Source organism: Tetrao urogallus, assembly GCF_951394365.1.
Source record: "Tetrao urogallus genome assembly, chromosome: 3".
NCBI classification, from domain to species: domain Eukaryota; kingdom Metazoa; phylum Chordata; class Aves; order Galliformes; family Phasianidae; genus Tetrao; species Tetrao urogallus.
In genome coordinates this window covers 49,478,673-49,501,852 of record NC_136815.1, presented here as the reverse complement: position 1 = coordinate 49,501,852, position 23,180 = coordinate 49,478,673, and the positions used below count along the sequence as shown (strand labels likewise).

Sequence of the window (23,180 nt, the reverse complement as noted above, 5' to 3'; positions counted from 1 at the left end):
CAAGGCAGCCAGGTCTTGTCCCCTCATTCATCCTCTGACAGCTTGAGTAGTGTGATGTTAATAATTCATAAGTTATCTGTGCAATAAGTTATATTTTCCTTTTTAAAATGGAGCTAGAGAAGCAAGTGTAAATAATTAATCTGAGAAGAGAAATAATCCATTAACCCTTTCAAAGAAGGACAAAAATCAATACCTCTGGCATTCCAGAGCAGCACAGACATTTGCAAGCAGTGCTGCCCCAGGGCTGCCAGCACTGTGTGCCAAGGCCCACTCCTATGTGGAGCACCACCACTGCAACGCCCACAGCAACACTGATACGAAAGCACCTTTCCCAACATTCCTGTTCTCACCGTGCCAGACTGTCTCTTTTTCTTTTCCACCCAGCTCCCCAGAGCTCCAGACGTGTGGATAAAATTACTGGGGATGTGATAGGAAAGCAGTTGGCGGTCACTCCCCACCAGGCAGCCAAAACGCAGCACGGCAGCTGTGTGTTGCAGGAGCAGCATCTCCGAGCTCACCCAGCAAATCACCGGTGCTTCTTGACAACTTTAGACTCCCTTTTTCACTCAGATGGAGCTCCCTGCTGTGCGTGGTCCAGGCTGGTTCCTCTGAGCCTGATGTCAGATAGGCGCAAGACAGCCAGAGCTTTCTGGATATCACCAGAAAGTGGAAAGGTGAGAAATAGTCTTCATCAGCTCTGCAGTATGCTCACTGTGAATATTCCATCTTTAAATCCCAGCTTGCGCTCACCCAATAACGATGAAAATACACTTGCCCTGGGACAAAGCCTTGCCTACACTTTGGCCAGCACAAATGGTGCCGTCTTCATCAGTTGGAACGGGATTCAGAATTTGAAGAGCACGCCATATTTTCTCCCCAAAAAACAGCACTTGAGGACTCGCTACTCAATTTTTACAAGACCTTGCTAAGGATATGTTGACAGAATAAGGGAAAATATCAAAACCAAGCCCATATTTTCCCCATGAATGTTTTATACCGATGTCACACAGGCTATGCTTTGTTTGCACTGTCACTGCTGAAGCACACACGACACACAGCGGGATTATTTTTGGTAACCGGGTAGAGGATGGGGAAGGATGTACAGCCTGAGCTTCGTGGAGGTTATCTCCATGCCAGCTCCTGCAAGAACAGCAGTTTTCAGTGACTGAAAGCTTTCTGCTATATACTAAGAAAAATACATGACTAATGGGGCATAGAGGAATTTAGTCATTGTACAAAGGTTCTCTTATAGCTATGCAGTATCAGGGCAGTCCTCCAGCTATGGCAGATTTGAAGGATATTTCTCCATACCCAAAGGCCAAGAGAGGCCGAGCAGAGTACAGAGGAGCAGAGATGGGGTGATCTGCAGGAAGGCCACCTGCGGAGGCTCTGCTCCATCTGAGTAACAGGAGGCCGCGTTATCTGGGTGATGTAAAACTGGATCTGATAATCAGCATTACTATTGAAATTCCTGACTTCAAATATTATAGTAGGACTGGGAAGCAACATCAGATGATTGCCTGCAAGTGTGGTCAAATAACAAACAGCTATAATATAGCTAGAGCTTGATGGCAGTTTATTTGGCAAATCAGAAATTCAGGTGCAGATACTGCTCTGTGTGCATGCAGTGTTTATGAGAGGCACTAAACATTTTGGCATAAGAGACTGGCACTAGACATTCTGAAAACTGTGGTTTTGTTGAAATGTATGTTTACATTTTCTAAGAAGGAAATACAGGCAGTAAATTAGAAGATATAGTGTTCTTCCTTGAAAAAAAAGCTTCTGTTCACTGAGAGTGCTTCCTGTCTGCTATGCATTTTGAGTAGAGGCAGATCCATACCCTTGCCTTCCACCAACTCTCAATGCGGGCATCAGCACTGAGCAGAGCATTTAACTACTTCTACAGCTCCTGAAATGCCATAATGATAATAAATCATTCACTATGGTTTAAGTACTAATTCATTATTTATCATAGAAGAACAAAAAAAAAAAAAAAAAGAAAAAAAAACACAAGACAGTGATGCTACAGTAAAATTTTCAGGCAGTTAATGGGTTTTGTTATGATTATTGCAGAAGACTTCATTACTTAGAACTGTCACAAGCAGCAACTTCTAAGCAGAGGGGTTACTAAGTCAAGATGATGATTTTGCTCAGCCTTCTTAATGTTATTTGAATTTGTGGCTTGCAGGTCTTCTCTTTGTCCATTTCTCAGAAAATTGCCACCATTTAAAATCACTGCCAACTAAGAAAATGTATACACCATAGAAATCAGACACTTTGTGGCAGAATCCTATTTCACCCTTTTCAGGACAGTTTCATTTAGGAAACGATTGCAGAACTATGTGCTATCTTAGTAAATGCACATGAACTCCCAGCTAATGAAAATGTGGGCAGTATTTTCTATAGACAAGTATTCTTTTTACCAAAAATAATGTCTCTGCTTCTTGTACATTACTTTGCACTATGCTTGTGTGTTAATACAGTTGAGAAAAGAGACTTCAGACTGAAATAATTTAATCATATGCTGTATGGATTGTGTGCTACTTAAAATGTTCAAGGTGATGAAAATCAGGCCATCACACTGAGTTCTAGAAAGCAGTCTGCAGATTTCATTTTGCTATACTATAATGAGAGAGCTATAGTACATTCTTTTATCACAAACACACTCTCTACCTTCAGTGATGTTAAACAGAGCAGTGCATACATATTCTGGAGCAAAACTATTCATAAATAATATACTCAAAATATATTTCGTTTCAGGTATTTATACCATTTTTGAAAGTATCAAAAGCAGCTTTTCACTCTGTTGAAAGGAATATGCATTTTAGCAAAAAATGACTTTGTCTTGAAAACAACGGTTCTCAAACTGGGCCTCCAACACCGAGTACTGCAGGGGTGGAGAAGAGGGTAGGCTCAGGTGCAACAGCATCCCCATCAGCAAGTGATCCTCAGATGAGAGAATCTTGGGAGAAGGCATTGTATTAGAATGTCCAAGGGCAACCTGGAAAGTCCCACTTATTGCATGCACTGCTTCTCATCTCTGTTTGTATCCTAGGGAAATGTTAGAGATTACTAACGGCCAATGGATTTCCACTTCTCTCCTCTCATGTGGAAATAAGCGGAAATGTTTTTTCTTGCTCTCTCATGTTGCTTCTGCCTTTCCCTGTAACACCACCAGTGGATATGAGCAGCAGCAATGGTTCTGCACCAAGTGGCAGTGATTCCCCAAGTGACAAGGGCACCTGGCCTGCATCATGACAGCCTGGAAGGCTGGAGGCAGGGATGGTGCTCCCTTCTGCCCCTGCTGCTTCAGTGGCAATACACACAGATAGTCACCTGCTCAGCATGGCTGTCCCCCAGCAATAAATGCCCCTTTCTTCCCAGTGATACAGTTCTCATTCATTTCTTGCTAAACCACAGCACTCATGTCAGATCTTCTGCAGCTGCTCCCCTAATCCTCCCAAGCCTTTGTCTGCCCATCCCAAGCAGCTCATGATCCCGTGGCACAGCTTCTTTCTCTTCCCCAGCTTGCAGCCCAAACCCAGACAAAGGACAGGCAAAAATACACAATTAGCAGCTGCAAGTAAGAGAACAGCTCACTCCCAGAGAAGCCAGAAGCAGGTCCTGTGCCTTTTGAGCTCATTTCTACTGTAAATAGCAGAGGTGGTTCATTCTTCCCCAGGTACAGAGGTTTAGAGAGAGCGTTATCCTGGGAGATACTACTTGCAAGGGAATTTGTTATCACCTGACACTTTACAAACATGATTTCACACTTGTTTAAACTTCCAGATCATCTTACTTGTGAAACATCTTAGTTGAGAGACTGCCTCAAGCTGGGGACAGACGGCAAGAACTGTTTAAGCACTTTCCAGAGTGGGGCCAAAGAAATAAAGGGAAAATGTTCCCTAGAGGTGCCCTCCTGACTCCAAGGAAGTGACAATTAGGATGGGTTAGCTGCAGAGGGAAGGATGTTCACATCTCAAAGGAAACCCATGTGCTGTTGTCAAAGTTGAGCTTTTGAGAAAGTTTAGCATCTTTGTAGATGCTCAGGAGAGAGCTGCTACAAGTTTTGCATCAATGTTTTAGAGCCTCTGATTAAGGGAATGTTTTCTGCCATGATTTAAATAGATCTTAAAATTAGTAAAACTAAGTTTAAGTGTACAGAAAAATAAGCTACTGCCTTATTCAAATTAATAGAATTAATACTCAGCAATGCATGAGCTCACATGAATGTAAAAGAATTCAGTTTACTGAACTGGTGGAAATCACTGCAGATTTAAAGCAACACTGGCCTCTCCTTCTGGTGCATGGAGAATATATTTCTCACATCGTTTTTTAATATAGCTTGTTCAGAGTTAGAAGATGAACCAGTTGCAGGACAAGAAAGCTTATCTTTTATTAACATGTGAGTAGAAACCATTCAGCAGAAATGAGCCATACGTACTCTGCAAGAGGCAAGGGTACAGCAGAAAAAAACATTGGATGATACAATTAAAAAGTGTATGCTAATGAATACAGACGAAAATTTGTAATTACAGTTATATAAGCAACCAGTTCAGATTTGTCCTAACTTTTAAAAAATTGATTTTGCATCCCTCTATATATTTACTTCTGGAATTTCCATCATTTTGTCAAAGAAAGGAATGTTTGGAAAGAGTTTTCTGAATGCTTCGTGGTCAAGTTAAATGATCAACTTACAGCAGCATTTCCCATGAGCTGAATTAGGAAACAAGGAAGGAAAAAATGACAGTTGAAGGGATGCTGCTGAATTGATGTGCCAGTGACAGAGTCATTTGTTTTTTAACTCTACTGGCTCTCTATTTCCTCAACTGCTCCTGTTAATAACCTAGACACACCTAGATAACAAAAGAAAAAAGCATGCAAACCGTGGCAGTGATGCACATACTTATTTCACATTGTGATGGAACACGGCCTTTGCTTTTAAAGCTCTAAGGAAGCAGCAGCTTTGATAAGTCACAGAAGATCCTAGCAAATTCCTAGAAGGGGCAGCTCTCAGGGACATGGCAATTTTGCAAAGGATGTACTACAAAGAAGCATTCACAGCAGTAGGAAAACTCTGAAGCTCTGGAGAAAGTAATAAGCAGCTGCCGCAAAAAAAAAAAAAAAAAAAAAAAAAGCATCAAAGGGAGGCCCCAAACCAGCTGAAAAGACTGGAGTAGTAATAATAAAAAAAGGAAAACTGAAAACGTAGGTGAATGTAATTGTGGGAAAAGAATTCAATGAACCACTTGGAGTACTGCAGCACTTGGAAGCAGACGGAAGGAGAACAACTTGGCACCACCGGTAAAGTTAGGAAATATTCAGAGAAACACTATTATCCAGTAAAAGAAATAGTTTCAAAAGAACCAGTGGAAGTATTTCAGGAAAGAGTGATTAAACTTCACAGTGGGAAAAAAAAAACACACCATCAAAATTGGGGGACGGAGAGAAAGAAGAAAGGAGAAAAAAAAGAATAATTAGGGGAAAGGAAAGCTCCATAATATCTTTTGGCTAAGAAAACTGAAAAAAATGAAGTGGCACGATTTAACACAGTGAATGCCAGACTGCTGATGAACACAATTAGAGAATAATGGTTTCTAATTAGCAAACCTAAAAACCAGATAAAATCCAAAACTGCTGCTGAAAAGACTCATCCATACCTCAGCTCAAAACACATCTATGGGAAATGCTGAGAAAGGCTGCTGGGACACAGACGCCTAGGGAAAAATGAGAAAGAGAGGTGGTGTTTCACCTGTGATCAGGAGGCTCTTAATTGGAATTGTCAGTGGAAAACAGAATATTTTGATGATGACAAGGTGCCAGCACAAAACAAAAGAATCTAGATGTATTTTTTGATAGATCTTGCAAAAGCTTAAGAGAGCGCATTGTGAACTGCGAATCCGAAAGCATCTGGGAAGGAAACTGCATTAGCTGCAACGCAGCAGCAGAGCAGGAGATGAGAACACAGCACGGGCCATGACAGATGACTTCTTGTCAACCTTCCTCTTTGTTGTAATGTTGCTCCCATTTATTGCAAAGCTGAGAACTGTTATTTAGTGACTAAGCAGGAAAGCTTATCTCCTATCTACTGAAATTATGCAGTTGGGATAAGGCAAAAATTAATACCCCAGCTAAAACTGCAGGGCTTTCTTGAAGGAGATTAAGAATTTTATCTAGATTGAGTAAATCTGTATTTATTTCACACAGAAAAGTCCAGCTGAAAGTATCACACAAGATAGAAATAGGCACTGGGATGAAAGAATACATACCTCCTCTGAACCTCATAACTGTTTAGGAATTCTTCAAAAGAACATTATAGAAATGAAGGCAGCTTTAAAGAAAGATTGCTTTCAGAGATGTGTACAATTCTGATATGAAAAGGCAATCAATATATATGCTATTTGCTGCAGAAAGAAATTAGACCTGAGGGAGTTGTATAGCAGGACAAAGCAGAAGTTAGCACTGAATTAAACAGAGAACATGAACATAGACATGACAAAATCTTTCTATAGATCAGAAGACAGATGAAATGGGCTGCAAGCAGTCAAGGATATTATGGAAAATTAGCATATGGAGACAGTAAGCTGCATCAGGGAGTGAACGCTACCTAATGGGGTCTTGGGCAATGCTCCAGGGCTGAGCAGAAAGGATACTCCTCTGAAGTGCCAGCCTGTGGATAGACAAGATGCACAGGCAGAGTGAAATGGGAAGAAGCTACATGGCCTTTGGGTCACTTTTCTCCTGGCATATAAAGAACTGATTTTACTACTGGCATGACCTTAATACATTCTTTCAGAGCTTTGTACATATTAAATGTAAATGTAAAGAGGAGTCTCTTCCAGTAGTTATTTGAACACATTTTTTGGGACAAGAGAACTGGGATTTTGTTGTTGTTGTTGTTGTTTTAATTTGTATTTTTCAGCCATATGTAAACTGCTTTGCAAATATTCTAATATCTGGCACAAATGTCACTGTGTTTTCCAACTTCTGGCTCATCTGTCCTCATGTGACCCATGGAGGATTTAAACCTCCCTCTTCTAACCCACGGTGACCTTGTGACATTTTTTCTGCCTTTCTGATATAACACCAGTCATGGTATGAAAACCCATCTACTGTGACTACTACACCTTATGCTTTACTGTGCACCCAGATCACAACGAATACATCCCATCATTGCACCACTCCTCTTTTCCTAGTTCTCCACTAGTCTTTGCCTCTAAGTGGGGGCAATTCTGCTTCCAAAGTGAGGATATCTCACTTCTACTTGCACAGAAGAAGACAGCTGAGTTTTTTGATCTTCCCTGCTCTGCTTAGTCATCTAAGGAGTAAATTCAGCCTGGTTAGAGTTAGTTTGAGAATCCACAATTCACAACCTAGTTTCTCGAGCTGTTTATAATCCCAAAGATCATCAAGCAGTATCTAGCAAACTGCTAGTTGATCAACAACAAACAAGACATTAGGTATTGTGGTGACGTGGCATTTTTGTGTGAAATATACACTGAGTACCCTGTAACATGCTATCATGTCCGTTAAGCACAGCGTTCACAAACAACCTTGAGAAAGAAGAAAAGATAAAATATCATTCAGTCTTTCCTTTTGTGTCCTCCTTAGAGGATGCTATCATAGCAATGCTGATGTTTACAACTGCTGATAATCTGCTCCATTATGTACAAAATGCTTCAAAACTCTTATTCTGGATTGCTTCATCCTCGGAACTCAAAACACACAGAGAAATTTGTTCTTAGGAAACTGAAACAGGCCTTACGCCAGTTGACTTGCAAACATTGTTTGAAAGATTAAAATAACACATAATTGCACCAGCTCTCTAAATCTGACTAGGGCTCAGAGGATAAATGCCTTACCTCATTAAGTTTGAACGTTCTATCTCAATCTGGTTCAGAACTGAGCAGCGGCTGAGAGCTGCCAATCTGCTGTACAAACAAGAGAACAGGAATACTGCTACAGGCCGGGATATGGACATATTTAGTATTTGGCTCTCCTTTACTGTCTCCTGCTCCTAGCTCACTTGCACCAAGGATCATCACTTCACCCAGTACAACTACATGTCAGCTCAAATTGAGATGATCCCTCTTCTCAACAGTGTTTCTGTGCTTGAAGTGCAATGTTATTTATATATTACAGACCACATTCCTGCTGCCTAACTCATGCTGGTGGCTCCCACTGTCACCACTGAAGAGCAGCAGCCAAGGCAGCAGCTTGCCTATCCAAGTTAACCTCTCAGGGATGAGTCACGCACACTTCATTTGACTCTAAAATAGGTGGAAGTCCCGGTCTGGGTAAAGGGGAGTCAGATAGCTGGCAGCAAATCAAAGGCAGCTTTGCTCCAATAGGAAGAGGCTGACAGGAGCTGGTTTTAAAATGAGACAGAAGCCCTGTGAGGAGCCCAGGACAAGGCACACAACACCACTCACCTACCTCTCTGCCATTTGTAAATTACCAACACACCTGAGATGCACAACAAAAGGAATGAGACCTTTCAGACAGTTGCACAAGCAATATCTGCATGCATGTCACACAAGAATTAGTCCTGTGTTCCAAATTTTCCATCTTAGCTACCAACACTCTTCTATACAATTTTCCCGATTATCGCTTACCTCTTTTAGCTTGTCCAGCTCATTTTGCAGCGTCTGCTTGGATACCTCCACCTCAATGATTTGCTGCCGCAGGGCTTCATTCTCATCTTCTGCTTTAACACGTTTCTCCTCCACACTCTCCAGCTCATGGTGCAGTCTGACAGAAACATCTTTGGCTACCTGGTCAGAAAAACACAAACACGTGAAGAGGATCCACGAGGAACAACACCTATAGAATGTTTCCTGCAGAAGAAAGGATCCAAAAGACAGACAACAGATTTTCAATTCAATTACGAGACTGCCAATTAAAGGCTCCAAGACTTCTGAATACCAAAATGAATATTCATTTCTAATCCAAGATGAACACACATTTGATTATCCATCCTCTTTACATTATGATAAGGCAGTGTCATGGACAGCAGGAGGAAACAAGCAGATATGAAGGCTACACATCAAAGTCCCAACATATCACATGGATAAAATGAAAGATAGAGTGCTTTATAGTTGACAGGTCATCCATCAAAGCCACATCCATGCAACAGTCTCATCTACCCAGATTAGCTTCTCTAGCAGCAATCATACCTTGGCAGGAGCGATAAGAAAACAGAAATATATTCTAGCTTAGGTTTTATGAGTCCAGACTAACATGAAAGAATATTTATTACCAAACAATTCAGAACATTGATTCATTGCAAAATGATGAATTACTGAATTACAAAAATTCAGCAAAAACAAAGCAAGCAAATTAAGAAACTCATTATCAGGGTTGGAACTTGATCCTTGGGGTTCTTCCAACTTGAACCATTCTATAATTCTATGATGATCTCTTTCATTTGGATCTATGGACAAGATCAGGCATGTCCAACCTGTGACCCACCCTGGCCCCAGGTGCACAACTTTCGCTCAGCAACGACAAAACATCGGTGCACTACTAACCTCATCTGGGCTGAAACCAAGGCATGGGGAGGGTGCAGTGCCGTGCCAACTCAAGCTACGGCAAATAAGTTTATGGATTTTGATATGCTGGCTAAACAGTTCTGTAAACAGTGAAAACAGTGTTGTGTAGCTGAGAATTTGCTCTAATAGTGTTACTGTGCTCTCAGTATTGATTGTAGTTTCCATGGAAACTCAGTGTGGCCTAGGCAAGCCAAGACACTGGATACCCATGGCCAAGATTTTTGCTGAATAATCTGTCACTTCTATTATGATACAGTTATCATTTGGTTCCTGCCATAAAAGAGAGAATTGAGTCAGACATTTTGAAAGGTCTGATCACTTGATACGTCATTCAGATTTCTACTGCTGGGAACCAACAAATCCAACTTCAGAAGGTTTTATGTTTTGCATTTTCAAGCACCAAATGCTTACTACTTCCAGCCATTAACCGTTTTCAAAACAGCTACATGATGGCGATAGCTGGAAAGATAACAAGTAAAGCTAGATAAGCATCATGCTTACATAAAGCTTAGCCATGATGGAAACATTTCTGAAAAATGTGAAAATTGTTTTAGTATGAACACTATTTCTACTTTTTTTTTTTTTTTTTTTTTTTTTTTTTTTTTTTTTAAACAGGAATTGGTTTATATGGGAATAGCATTTCTATTCTCTGTCTGTTCCTCTAAGACATTGTAACAGTCTGTTCCTGTATGAGAATAGCTTGTTAGGCAAGAAGAAATGAAATGGTGACTTTTTTTTTTCCCAGTTATTGACTTAAGCAAGAAGTGAAAGGAAGGAAACAATATGAATTGGGAGAAGCATATCAGGGTTTGTTTGTACAGTTTTGGAAATCTAAGGTTTTGAGTAAAGCCAGTGAAACAGAACCCTCTAAATCTTTCAAGTGCAGCAATATAATTTCGACAGCCTTTCTTTCATTTGAGGCTAAGCACATGTTTTTTACTTGCTAACACATCTTCTTATGATGAGAAGATGAACATTTGTTTTCCACTGCCGAGGAAGAAAATTGGTGCTGACATTTTGAGAACTTCTGCCTGTTTCATGTGTCACCCTCACTTCCTTTACAGGGAGCCAAACCCCGTTCTGCTCCCTTTCACTGTGAATACAAATCTCTCACCTACCTTTAAATCTTGTTCCAAGCTCCTAATGAGCTCTCCATCCACATGGCCTGTTTGTGCAACTTTCAGGCTTTTCTGTTCTGCTTTCCTGAGACGATATTGCAGAATGCGGCAATTCTTGTTTGCCCGGTCCAGCTCTCGCCGGAGCTCCTGCAGCTGGTAAACATCTTCCTCCAAATAACTGTCGCGCATTTCTTCCATTTCAGCCCGCAGTTCATCCAGCTCATCCTGGGAAAAAAGCAAAACAGTGCTCCATCATACCTCTAGATCTCACCCATGGGAGGAAATAGGAAATGTGGTCACTAGGATACCACTAATAAGGTGATACAGATTGCAGTGAGCAGCTTCAGAACTCATAGGAACTGAAGTTTCATCCCGACATTGAATAATTAGGCTGAACTAATGAATACTTGTTACTTTTCTTGCAATTGCTTTAATAATTAAAGCCAGACCAGATGCTTACCTGTCTCCTGAAACTGGTAACACCTTTGTTTTACTATCTCTAATTAAAATAACAAACATGTGATACTTTGCTACTACACGAACCAAGGCCTCGACTTTAGATTAGAGTAAATCTATCTAATAAAGAACCTCAGCCTCTCTGTGTGAAGTGTATTTTTAACAATCTGTGACTCCTAAAAACAAGATTGTCCCCTACCTTATGCCAAGTGTAAAACAACTCTGTATGATGATGCTTTCCCACCTGAGCCTAGCACCATGGGCATGTTCAGTGACAGATAGTGGAGTGCAAGAGAGAATGGTTTTTGGTTGTGTGTGTAACAGGACCACAAAATAAAACTGAGGCCATGGGAATATGGCCTGGTCAGCCCTTTCTGGGCATCTTGAGTTGCCCCAGTTTCACACTGTTCCATGAGAAGCTCATGCTCTCTCAAGTCAGATTTAAAGATTTGTGGCTGAATAGGATAAGCTCTATCATTCTCATTTGTTTAATCTCTGCAAGGCTGAAGATCCTGGGCTAAAACTCTTACAAGGGTCTTCCAAGCTCAGGGGTACGAACCATTCAGCTACTGTGTGGGAGGAAACCTCTACTAGCTTTGAACTAATTTTGAGGAAAAAAATAAAGAGCGAGGAGAAGGACTTATGAAATGAAGTACCAATTTTAAAATTGTTTTCTTTATGTTGCATTTGATATTATAAAAACCACATTTTCTGCAAAAAACATAACTTGAATAAGTTTCAAGCAAAAATTGCACCTGAGCTGGCAGAACTGCTATTTCAGTTCAGACTTCTAACTGGCACCTGAAACACCAGGGCCACCTGGAGCTTATTTCTCATTCATCTCACTCCACTTGACCTTTACCAGTAGACCAAAAGAAGACACGTCCAGCTTCTGTATCCTTATTAGCATAGTTATGTTGAAATTGGAGCGCTACTCCCACAAAAATCCCAGCCACATACAAAAACTCGAATATTTCACAATGATCTTTTAACTCAAATTAGCTGAACTAGCATAAATCACATCTTGGGAAAGCCCAAAGCTTGTTGTTTCTGAAATGCCCACTCCGAGCTCAGCAGCAAGGCTCTGCTCCCACGAGCATGGCCCTCCAAGGTCTCCACACAATTCTCCATAAATGCTCAGAAAGTACAGACAGCTTTTCTCCCAATCCCACCATATTCCTATGCATTCTCAGCATATTCAGATTTCTGCAGAGTTAAAGCTAAGGAACACCCAACCCTGGCTGTGACCTGCCTGGGGCAGCTGCAGGAGAAGGGCATTTGTGCAGGTGGAGGAGCCTTTGGGTGACTCCCAAATGAGCTTCATCAAGCTGGAGCCATACCCGGACTGCGGAGTAAAAGCACAGCAACAGAAGTGAGCTCTGCAGCAGTGACATATTCGGAAGCCCTGCAATACCACATGGTACTCAATACAGATGGAGATGCAGAAGAAAATGCCAAGGTTTTAGAAATTGGTTAGAGAATAACAGTAACTGTTGAACATAAGAAAAAGAGTACATTTTTGTGTTAGCAGTATATTAGCCAGGTGTTTTGGCTTAGGAGATGGTGCCAAGAGTGCAGTCTGCAGCTGTCAGAGCTAATACAGCCCTCTGGCATGAATAGGACCAGAGTTGTTGCTTAAGGCTGTCTGCAGACTCAGGAAATGAATCAAGTACAACCAGATTTAAGCTCAATTAACTTTTAAAATCATCTTCAGAACTCTAATGTTAGATAAATAATTTGGTTGCAAATTGAGATTTGTTTTTTTTCAACACAATTCTGTAATGAAGGAAAATATCTGTTACCACTAAATCCATGGGATCTAGTTTATAATCCTACATTTATACTTCAAGAACGAAGCAATGGTTTTAGTGTATCAAGTGGCCTGCAAACTGTAATTTTATTACCTATCTCTTAAAGTTATTTCTTGTCTATGTACCAGTTTCTGGAATTAATAAATCTGGTCCGTTTCTAACAACAAGTAATCCACTATGTTTGTACTCTCAAAGTATTTATTAACACCAAATTTGGAAACAGAAACCATCATCATTTCAAACAAGCCAACCCCTGCAATCAGCATCCCATTGAAACTGGCGAGTCACAAACCCTCTGTGTGGGCACAGGAGCTCTCCCTGCCTTCAGGTCACCCTGTGCATTAATTCAGTGTCCTTCTGCCTCAAAAAATTCTCCAAAAACTTGCAAGCGTTTTTTTTTTTTCCATTCCCCAAACTTTTATATAGAAATCATAACATGTTCTAACCTTCATATTCAGCAATGCAGAAACCTTTGGAGGAGTTTTAAAATGCAGCAATACACATTCAAATTCAAGGAGGGAAAAAATGAATCTGTGTAGGGAGCAGAAAACTGGCTGTGCAGGCTGCAGCCAACAGCCACTCCTGCTGCACTTCCCAGGGCCAGTACCTGAGGGCACTGCCAGCCAGGGGAGGAAAACTCATGGAATAGACTGGGCCTCTTGGGGCAGCAAGATGAAGTCCTGTTTTTGTGTATTAAACATACAGGTATGGGAGCAAGTCCAAATATATCATCTCTTGAAGTATCAGAAATAATCATTCTTTGAAATGCAGAGCAACTGCATGTCCTTCAGATATTGTATGGCAGCACAGAAATATGGATCCTGGGGTAGACTTTTACTAGCTGCAGAACAGACATGAGCTTGTTCTCAGAATATGACAACAAAACCCACAGCACTGAACTCAGGCATCGAAACCTCGTGTCAGCACCTGCTAAGTCATAGCTGTAACAACTGTACCTATGAAACCAGGACAGCTTCCAGTCCTGCTCTGAAGCAATGTGTGCACAGAAAAGAGAGGAAGCAAAGTTCATTTGTCCACGCTGTTGGTGTGGAGTGATGCTGCAGGCCCAGATTAGCATGGTAGGGGTTAGAGGGCATGGTGGTGATGGGTTTACAGTTGGACTAGATGGCCTTACTGGTCTTTTCCAACCTTAATGATTCTATGCTGGAGACATCAGGCATGGTAATGCAATCCTCCAAGAGCCAGCAAGAGCAAGAAGCCTTTTCCCTGTCCTTAGCAGACATCTGGGTGGGAATTCCATTGACACATTCCATTGACACAAATGTGAGGCTGACTAGAAGTTTGGCCAAAGCTTCTGATAATTCCAATTCCTGACTTCATTCAAATATATTGTTATTACTGTTATTATTGTGAGTGAGAACTAAAGCTTTCTCTCAAGAGGCGTTGAGTTTCATACTGTGGACTTTAATTTTGTAGAACTGAAAAGAGAGACCAGAATAAGCACTTAAGACTAATTAAAATAAACAAATAAGGAAGCCAGCATCAGTCTTTGTGCATCTAACAAGTGGGGAGCCTGCTCCCTGCCTTAAACAGGGAGGACCTGCTCCAAGATCCCAAACCTGTAATTGAAGTTCCAAGGTTAAGAGCAGGTAGAAGCTTCACTTCTCTGTATGCTCCCATAGGGAATGAGAACCTCCTCTTGATCCCCTTTAATTATATGGTAATAAAGTTATAGACTTCAGAAAGAACAGCAGCAAGCAAAGAGTCCCACAAGAAAACACATCGTTTAGGAAAAAGCTCAACTGCTTTTCTTTCCAGATGTCATGCTGGTTTTAAGAAAGGGAGAACGGAAATGTGGGAAATAAAGACACTTCAGCTGGCAGCAAACTAAATTTGCAGTAGAAATCCAAGTTGATTGTGCTCCTAGCTCCTGAGTCTTGCTGCTTACTTGCTATGAACGACTTCTTAGAGGCCAGCTGTCTGGAGTCTAAAAGGGGTCACCCACCTGAGGTCACAGGGCGGCTCTTCAGCACAGGGACATGTGTACATAGCCACTCTACTTGTGGGATTCCCCCAGACTTCAGAGGACAAGAAAAAGAATGAGGATGCACTGTTGTCATGTCCACCTACTGAGTCAAGGTGTATTAGCTAAAAGGTGAAAGCGTGGGTGCAGTTTACATTACATAGCCCAAATGAACACTGATGATGCTGTTGCATACCTGTACCATGCGAACTGAAGGCTTGCCTGTCAGAAGAGAAGCCATTGCCCCATTAAGACCTTTATTGATGTCATACATTTTTAATATTGATTTAATTCACAATGAAGTATAATTAAGGGTAAATTGCAGGAATCTGCTTTGTTTGGGATTCTTAAAAAAAAAAAATAGATATTAGAGTCAGCTATTACACTGAGTAACTCATGCTCATAGCTGAGTCATTCCTCCTCAAAGAAACAGAAATACTTGCACAACTGACTGCCTGCATCTACCTAGCCAGACTGGCTGAGATCCGCAATGAGGGCTGAAAGCACATTTCCCAGCCATGCCCACCAACCATGCCCTTGCACTGCCCATGGAGTACATATGGAATTATACAAGCAGAGAGCCATGGCACCAGAGGTGCTCCAGATATGCTTCATTGCTGCTGAGCCCTCTGGAAAATCTGAAAGCACAGGAGTAATGGATACGCCAGTGGACAAAGAAATAACAAAACCTTAGGTTTCCTTAAGGATACAGTGCAAAGTAGACCCCTCAACTACATACTAAAATGGGATAGGGGCCTCAGCAGCTGAGCTCAGGTCAGCCCGCTGGCCCACTTGCAATGAGCCGAGCTGCTGGCTGAAAGAGGAAAAGCTCTTAATTCAGAGCACAAATACAGATTTAAAACTGGAATGCAACCTTAAGTCCAAGCAAACAAAATCTTGGAAACAACTGTCAGGGAGAAATCACACACAGAAAATAGCATGAGAGAAATATAAGTACTGAGTGCTTTAGTATGCATCTGCAATTATGTATACTATCAAACTGAAAGTTTGGACGATCTGTTGAGTAAAAATGAATCAGTGTCCAGATGGTAACATCTGCAAACCAGGAATGTATCAGTGTCCAGGAGCCACATAGTAACTAAGTAACATCTGCAAAAAGGAGAGATTGAAACATGCAAAACCAACCCACTGTACAGTATTTAAAGCAAATGAAGGTTGAAATTCAATTATCTATGTAAAAAAAACCCTATTTTTCAATTTAGCTAGGAGTCACACTTACAGCTTATGCCAGTACCTCTTCTTAAAGAAGAGGTTATTTTAATAAACTCTAAGTCAAATGAGATGACAGTGAGGAGAAATGGAAATTACAGTGGGCAATTGCTATGGTACCGGCACAACCAGGAGTTCTAGAAAGTCCTTGGGAAATCTAAGATTCATCCATTGTGATTTTATGTAATATTCGTTTATATGTTTTAAACATCTTGAACCATCTTTACGTAGGAGACGGTGTTACTGCTAGGGAATAAACACCTTCCTCTTAGCGCTTCACCAACTGCAGCAGGGATAAACGCTCTAAAAGGCTTTAGCTGCAAATAAAGCAGCAGCCTGCAAAACAAGTTCAGGAAGCCCTGGAGCCTCTGGCCACGTTGGCTCTCACACTGACCTGCTCTGTTTGGGCACCGCTGCTGTTCCCATCCCAGAACCTCCTCCGCTGTTTGCCTCTGTCACGCAGATGGGGGCAGCCCCCTTTTTGGGAACTCCTGTGATGCTTGCTAGGTGAAACATTTGGTCCCAGTGCTTTGCATTATTTTGCTCTGCACAGATCCCTGAGATCCACAGGCGAAGGTGAAGTTCACCTCGAGAAGATCTACTGTTTCAACGGAGCTGGGAAAAGTAGGATAGCCTCATATGACACACACTATGCATTGAAACAAAAATGAGCATCCTGGAGATGTATCTGAGAACAGTAAGGTGCCAGGAGTGGCCACTTAATCACTTTATATCCACTACATGTCACAGATAAAAGTGAACGTAGAAAGAATAAAGACTAACCAAGATAAACCATATTATATCTATGAAAGAGAGTTTAGAATATATTTTTGTGCAGGTGCACACTGCAGCAGCACTCAGGGCAAGTTGAACTTGTACCAGCACAGTCACAAACAGCGCTGCAAAGTGACATGGGGCATTTTCAGGACAGTGAGGAGTGCTGTGCCTCATAGAGAAGACTTTTTCAGATACTGGCTATGAAGGGCGTAAACAGAGAAGAGGCACATGTCAAATTTATATTTCATGACTAAAATATCATTGCCGTTTCTGCTAGCAAGCTTATTTAATCAGAACAGCCTGAAACAAACTTTTGCCAAGATGAAGCAAGAACATTCTTAATTGCCAGAACTCAGTCCTTCTTCCTCAGGATCCCTGATCCTTCACAGGGACTGACAACATGCAGAAACTCTATCTGTATCCCCCAGGATTTAAACAGAGCAGGATGGCTCTCCAAATGCTGAGCCCTCAGCGCTGAAGGACAGCCTCTTGTGAGGGCACTGTTTGCTCTTACGAACAGCACTGCCTGGTGGTCATCAAGCCTGCACTTTCCCTAGCATCTGCCAACAACCTTCAGGCTCCACAGAGGCAGCCGCCACAATAAAACTTCACTCTTGCCTCAGCAAATAAGTGACACCTTTTACACACTGCTGTAACATTACAGCTTTCCTGCACAGGTAGCTGCAGTAAGGTTATGCAAGAAGTCCATGAAACTGAAATCTGAGATGAAATTTAACAGACTAGAAGAGAGTCTTCACAATGCAATCCTGAGCCAATCTGTGCAAGTGCCTTGCTTTGCAGCCAGCTGGCATGAAGCCACGATGGGAGGGTCAGGGTGGCAGTTAGAAAAAGGTTCTTTAGCAGTAGGTGGTGAACATGGAAGCGGCTGTCAGGGCCTCAAGTAGAAGAACTGTCTGGACACTATTCTCAGATACAGGGTTTGAATTTTGGGTGGTGCTGTATGGAGTCAGGAGTTGGACTCCATGATCCCTATGGGTCCTTTCCAATTCGGGATATTCTGTGATTCCACCTCTAGAGCCAGATCCTCCTCTCCAGTAAAAGCACAGTGTCTGGAAACACACAAGGTGCCAAATTTCAGCATTAAGTAAATCTTTGTGTATATTTACACTTATGTACACACATTACATTCTTAACGTGCTGCAGATATGAGAAAGATAAGTGAGAGTCCTTCCTAAGTGAAACATAAATTCCCCTGAAATAGGCTTTAAAATCATGTGCACTTACTGTTGCATTCCAGATGTGGGGAAGGAAAAGGAGGAGTGAAAAGTACAAAATTTGGCATATGGACACGTTCAGGAAATTAACATGTTCTTCAGGGATTTATCTAATCATTTGTCTCCTCTGGGCTGACAGCTTCCCCATTATTCCGTCACCCCCTCCACTTAGACAAGAAACAAAGCCCACTTTTTTACCAGGCGAGAGAGCTGCCTTGTAAGAGACACAAGGAACAAACCCACAAATCAACAGCTTGTGCAGTGCTATGGTTTTAATTTGCAGAAGACTAGAGGAGTGCTTTCATAGACTTCCTTAGCAAGGGAAAGGAAAGTTTGGGAATTCTCCTGGTAACTTCTGAGCCACTGAGCCAATTCCAAACAACCCAAGAAAGGAGCAACGCTTCCAAGAGTTCATGCACCCAGGCAGCCATGAGAAGAGATGGACCACACAACCATTTCATAGTATCATTAAGGTTGGAAAAGACCACGACCACTAAGATCACCTAGCCCAACCATCAGCCCAACACCACCATGCCCACAAACTACGTCCCTCAGCGCCACGTCCACACGGTTCTTGAACACCTCCAGGGATGGTGACTCCACCACCCCCCTGAGCAGCCTGTGCCACTGCTCACCTCTCCTTCTGAAAAGACATTTTTCCTAATATCCAAACAGCAAACATCCACTGGAAATCAGCTAGGACACAGATCCCCAAGAAAGCAGCCTGCGTTGTTTTACCAGACTCTACAGTACTTGTGGCCTGAGGTTGAGCAGGGTTGGGTCCCTGCTACAGATGATAAAGGCATCAAGGGGAAAGACCTGAAGCCACATGGAGTGAGAAGCTTGAAACACTATGAAATTAAGTTCTTCATCTAAGTTTCATCACCGCCAAACCCTCAGTCACTGGACTATCCCTTTTTTTCCGCACCTTTGAACTGTTACAAATTGTCTTACAAATTGTAAGAGAGTGGCTTCTCTTACAATTGTAAGAAACAGGTGGACTGACACATTCTTCTCAAGAGGTGAAAGTCTTAGTGCAGTACTTAGGGAGATCCTACAAGGCAAAGAGATGTTCCACTGCTTTCCTGAGCTCTCGTGGGCTCTGGGCTCCTTGACTTCTGCCAGCAGCACCAATTTGCCTACTCCTAACAGCAGTTCCTGTTATCAGCCCAGATCTCATCCCTTCTCCTCTTGTTTCTGAGCTGCCAATTAAAACAGAGCCTCTGACGAAGGCTCTCTGTGCAACTCATCGTTTTACAGACTGCTATCACACTTCCATGATACAGCCCAGTGTTTTTCATCCAGTGAGTGTTATGAAAGCTCTGCTATGTCCCAGTTATTTTATCAGTTAAGCTCTGTGTTATCCTTTCCTAGATGACCAACGGTGCCCCACAGTATTTCAGGCATACCTACAGACCCACACAGCAGCTGCGGATCTATACATTATAATGCCTATAGTGGTTTTGTTTATTCAGTTCTCAAGGAAACCAAACCCATTCTGCCCACAATTCCACACAGACCAGAGATTTGCATGCTCCCGCTCTCAGAACACTCCTGAGCTACTGCAATGCATTTGAAACCTACACCCTACTTCTCTCCAAACACTTTGTATTTCCAGTACTGAGATTTATTCCATGACCTCAGCCTTCATTTCTTCTGTCATTCCCAAGGGCCAAGCCTCTGTTTACATCAACTCTGGCAAAGACTGGACAGAACTTCAGGTTTAATAAAAGAAACAAACAACTTCGTGCCACCTGAAAATTTTGCTGCATCATTGCTCACTCCTTTTTCCATCTCAGTAAGCATCACCAGCTCCGGGGACCAACCCTGCAGCATCACTCGCACCGTTCACCTTCTGCTGCGCCGAGCATCGTCCCTTGGCCCAAAGCCCTCAACGAGAGCGGTGCGCACCGCCGCCCTCCTTCTTCTCCCTCCCGTGGCTGCACCTCATCTGAGCAGAACTCGTGGAGCCAACGCCGTGCCCACCAGCAGCAGGCTCACACCGTAGGGTAGTTGCGGTTACGGGATGATGCGAGTTTATTTATTTATAGATCTTCATGGACGCGGCCTCCCGCCGTGCCAAAAGATCATGTTCTAAGCGAAAGGCTCCCTCGGGGCAGCGCGCTCGGGGCACGCCCGCGCTCGGCTGTCCCGGCCGGGGACCGGCGCTGCCCGCCGCACTCCCATACCCTCGGCGCTCGGCTCTGCCGGCGTTATCCCAGCAGCAGAGCGCAGCCGGCGGACTTTCAGCACTAAGTCACACAGAGCGCTGTAGTCCTCTCCCCATCAAAGGAGGAAACATCTTTCTCAAGTGTATTTTAAAGGGCGATATTGAGGAAAACAGTTCTTGGAAAGCCAGGGTTCGCTGACCACCGGAGCGTTTGACGGAGTCCGGGTAGCGCCGAGCCATCGCAACGACCAGCACAGCACTGGCGCAGTACGTGTTGCACCGGCGTTGCACCGGCCTTTCCCCACCTCCTTTACAGAGCGCCCCGAAACCGCCCCCAGCCCTCCTCTGCCCTTTGCACCGCGCCGCAGCCCCCCGCCCCAGACCGCTCCCCGCAGCGCGCTCACCTTGAGGTACTCGTTCTCCGAGCGCAGCTCCTCCACCTCCCGCTGCAGCTCCTCTGGGGCTGCCCGCTGCTCCCCGCGGCTCGGCGCTCTCCCCGCGCCCGAGGCCGTGAGTTCCCCGCGAGGACCGGGGAGCGGCAGCGGTGCTCCGCGTCCGGGGACGTGGACGGAGCGGGGCGGCTCGCGGTCGCTGGAGCCGGTGCCGGACTCAGCGTCGCTGCTGGCAGCCGGGACCTGGCGCTGTTCGTCGGACAACGGCTCGGAGGGGCAGTCGGAGAGGTCGGAGCTGCTGTCCGTGTGCCCGACGCGGGCCAGCGCCGCCGCCGCAGCCGCATGGCCTCCTCCTCCCGCCGCGCCGCCCCGCTTCGCTTTCCTGCCCTTGCCGGGCGACGGGGCCGCCTCGCCGCCGCCGGGCTGCCGTCCCCCGCCGCGGCCGCAGGGAGCCGGCTCCGGCCCGCGGGGCGCCCGCTTGGCGCAGGGGGCGGCCTTGACACCCGCTCTGCCGGCGGCGGCAGCGGCGGCGGGAGCGGCCTTGGCCCCCGGGGCGGCGGGGCGCCGGGAGAGGCGGCCCGGCGCGGAGAGCAGCCCCGCGGGCGGCGGGTGGGCACCGGGCTGCGGCGAGGGCGGCTGCGGCGGGGGACGGCCGGGCAGCGCGGGGGATTTGGGGGGCGCGGGCGGCGGCTTGGCGGCGGCGCGGGCGTGCAGGTCCTTGAGGAAGGGTCTGGCGGGCGACGGGGCGCGGTGCGGCCGCTTCTTCTCGGCGTGCGGGTGGAGATGGGCGGGCGGCGGGCGCAGCGCCTCACCGGCCCCGTTCAGCGCCTCCATGGGGGCTGCCGGCGGTGGGGGCTGCGCAGCGCGGCGGCGGCTCGGGCAGCCTCCTGCAGCCTCCCCGCTCGCTTTCTCATCACTTCTGCTGCTCCCTGCCACAGCCCTCACACTTTCCTCTCTCGATCCCCTTCTTCCTGCCCTCCCCCCCCCTACCTCCTCCTCCTCCTTTCTCCTCCTCCTCTTCGCCTCTCGCTCCCGAGCACTGATTTGTTTCTATGAAACGAACCCAAATCCCTCAGCAATAGCCGTCTCCTCCTCCTCCTCTCTCCCTCTCCAGCTCAGCCCGCCGCCGCCCGAACCCCTTTCCTCCAAGCGCAGCCCTGGCGCTGCCGCCCCCGCCCCGCTCCTGAAATAGCCGCGCGGAGCCGCGGCCGCTCGGGCAGAGCCGCTCCCCGCCCGCGCGCAGCGCCCGCCCGCTCCGCCCCCCGCCGCTGCCCTCCCGCGGGGCGCAGCGCTCCGCCCGGGGCGGTGTTTCCGGATGGCGCCGGGCGTCGCAGGCAAACGGGGTCCGGGCACCGGGGACTCCGAGGGTGGGGGTGCTCGGTGCTCCGAGCGGCCAGCCGCGCGGGTTTCCTGAGATAATTCCCGGTTTCTCCCGCTGGAGAGCGGCACCGCTGCTGCTGCGCACTACTGATGCAACAGGTATCGCTGGTCTGCAGCCAGCGGGGTACCGGGAGCGTTTCCTTGGGCAAAGTTCCTTAAAAATGTGCACGGAATGCCCTAGGGAGGAGAAAAGGCAGCGAACTCCCTCTGTACTCAGCTCTGGCGAGGCCGCACCTCGAGCGCTGTGTACAGTTTTGGGCCCCTCACAACAAGAAAGATATCGAGGCTTTGGAGCGTGTCCAGAAAAGGGCAATGAAGTTTAGAAGAGTCTGGAGCACAAGTCTTATGGGGAGCGGCTGAGGGAGCTGGGAGTGTTCAGTCTGGAGAAGAGGAAGCTCCAGGGGGAAGGGAGACCTTATTGCTCTCTACAATGACCTGAAAGGAGATTGTAGCATAGTGGGGGTCAGCCTCTTCTCCCAGGTAACAGCGATAGGATGAGAAGGAATGGCCTCAAGTTGCACCAGGGGGGGTTCAGGTTGGATATGAGGAAAAATTTCTTCTCAGAAGGAGAGGTGAGGCAGTGGCACAGGCTGCTCAGGGAGTTAGTGGTGGTGTCACCATCCCTGGAGGTGTTCAAGAAATGTATAGATGTACTAAGGGACACGGTTAGTGAGCATGGTGATGGGCTAACAGTTGGGCTAGATGATCTTACTATTCTTTTCCAACCTTAAAGATTCTAGACTCTAGGCTCCCAGAGGGAGAGATGACATTTGTATGTCATCCTAACACATATTACTGTGGAAATATTAATTATGGAAATATTAAAAATTATGGATGTTGCCCTAGATGATAGCTATCAGAAAGTTTTGCTCTTGTGTGCTGCCTCTCTCCCTTGGGATGTTACAACTTGTAGGAGCAGATCGTCACCCCAGCCTCCCCATTTAGCTCTGCAACGTGTTGTAGCCCTGTGATGAAAGAGGAACTGCACAGTAATAATTTACGGATACTGTGTTTTGACTTGGTTGCTCCATTACTGTAACACTTCAGTTCAAAAGGAAAATGAAAGGGAAAAGCAT

At 45.0% G+C, this 23,180-nt stretch overlaps 1 protein-coding gene across 1 annotated transcript in view; it reads right to left on the bottom strand.

The window, feature by feature from the left end:
* MTCL1 (microtubule crosslinking factor 1) overlaps positions 1-21,558 on the bottom strand; it is a gene marked incomplete at both ends in the record, with an annotated part of 98,405 nt that extends 76,847 nt beyond the window's left edge. Inside the window, 3 exons of the mRNA XM_079533618.1 lie at positions 8,616-8,774; positions 10,670-10,894; positions 20,737-21,558. Coding sequence (XP_079389744.1) covers positions 8,616-8,774; positions 10,670-10,894; positions 20,737-21,558 — 1,206 coding nt within the window. The remainder of the gene's footprint in view (positions 1-8,615; positions 8,775-10,669; positions 10,895-20,736) is intronic.
* Positions 21,559-23,180: the final 1,622 nt, after the last annotated feature.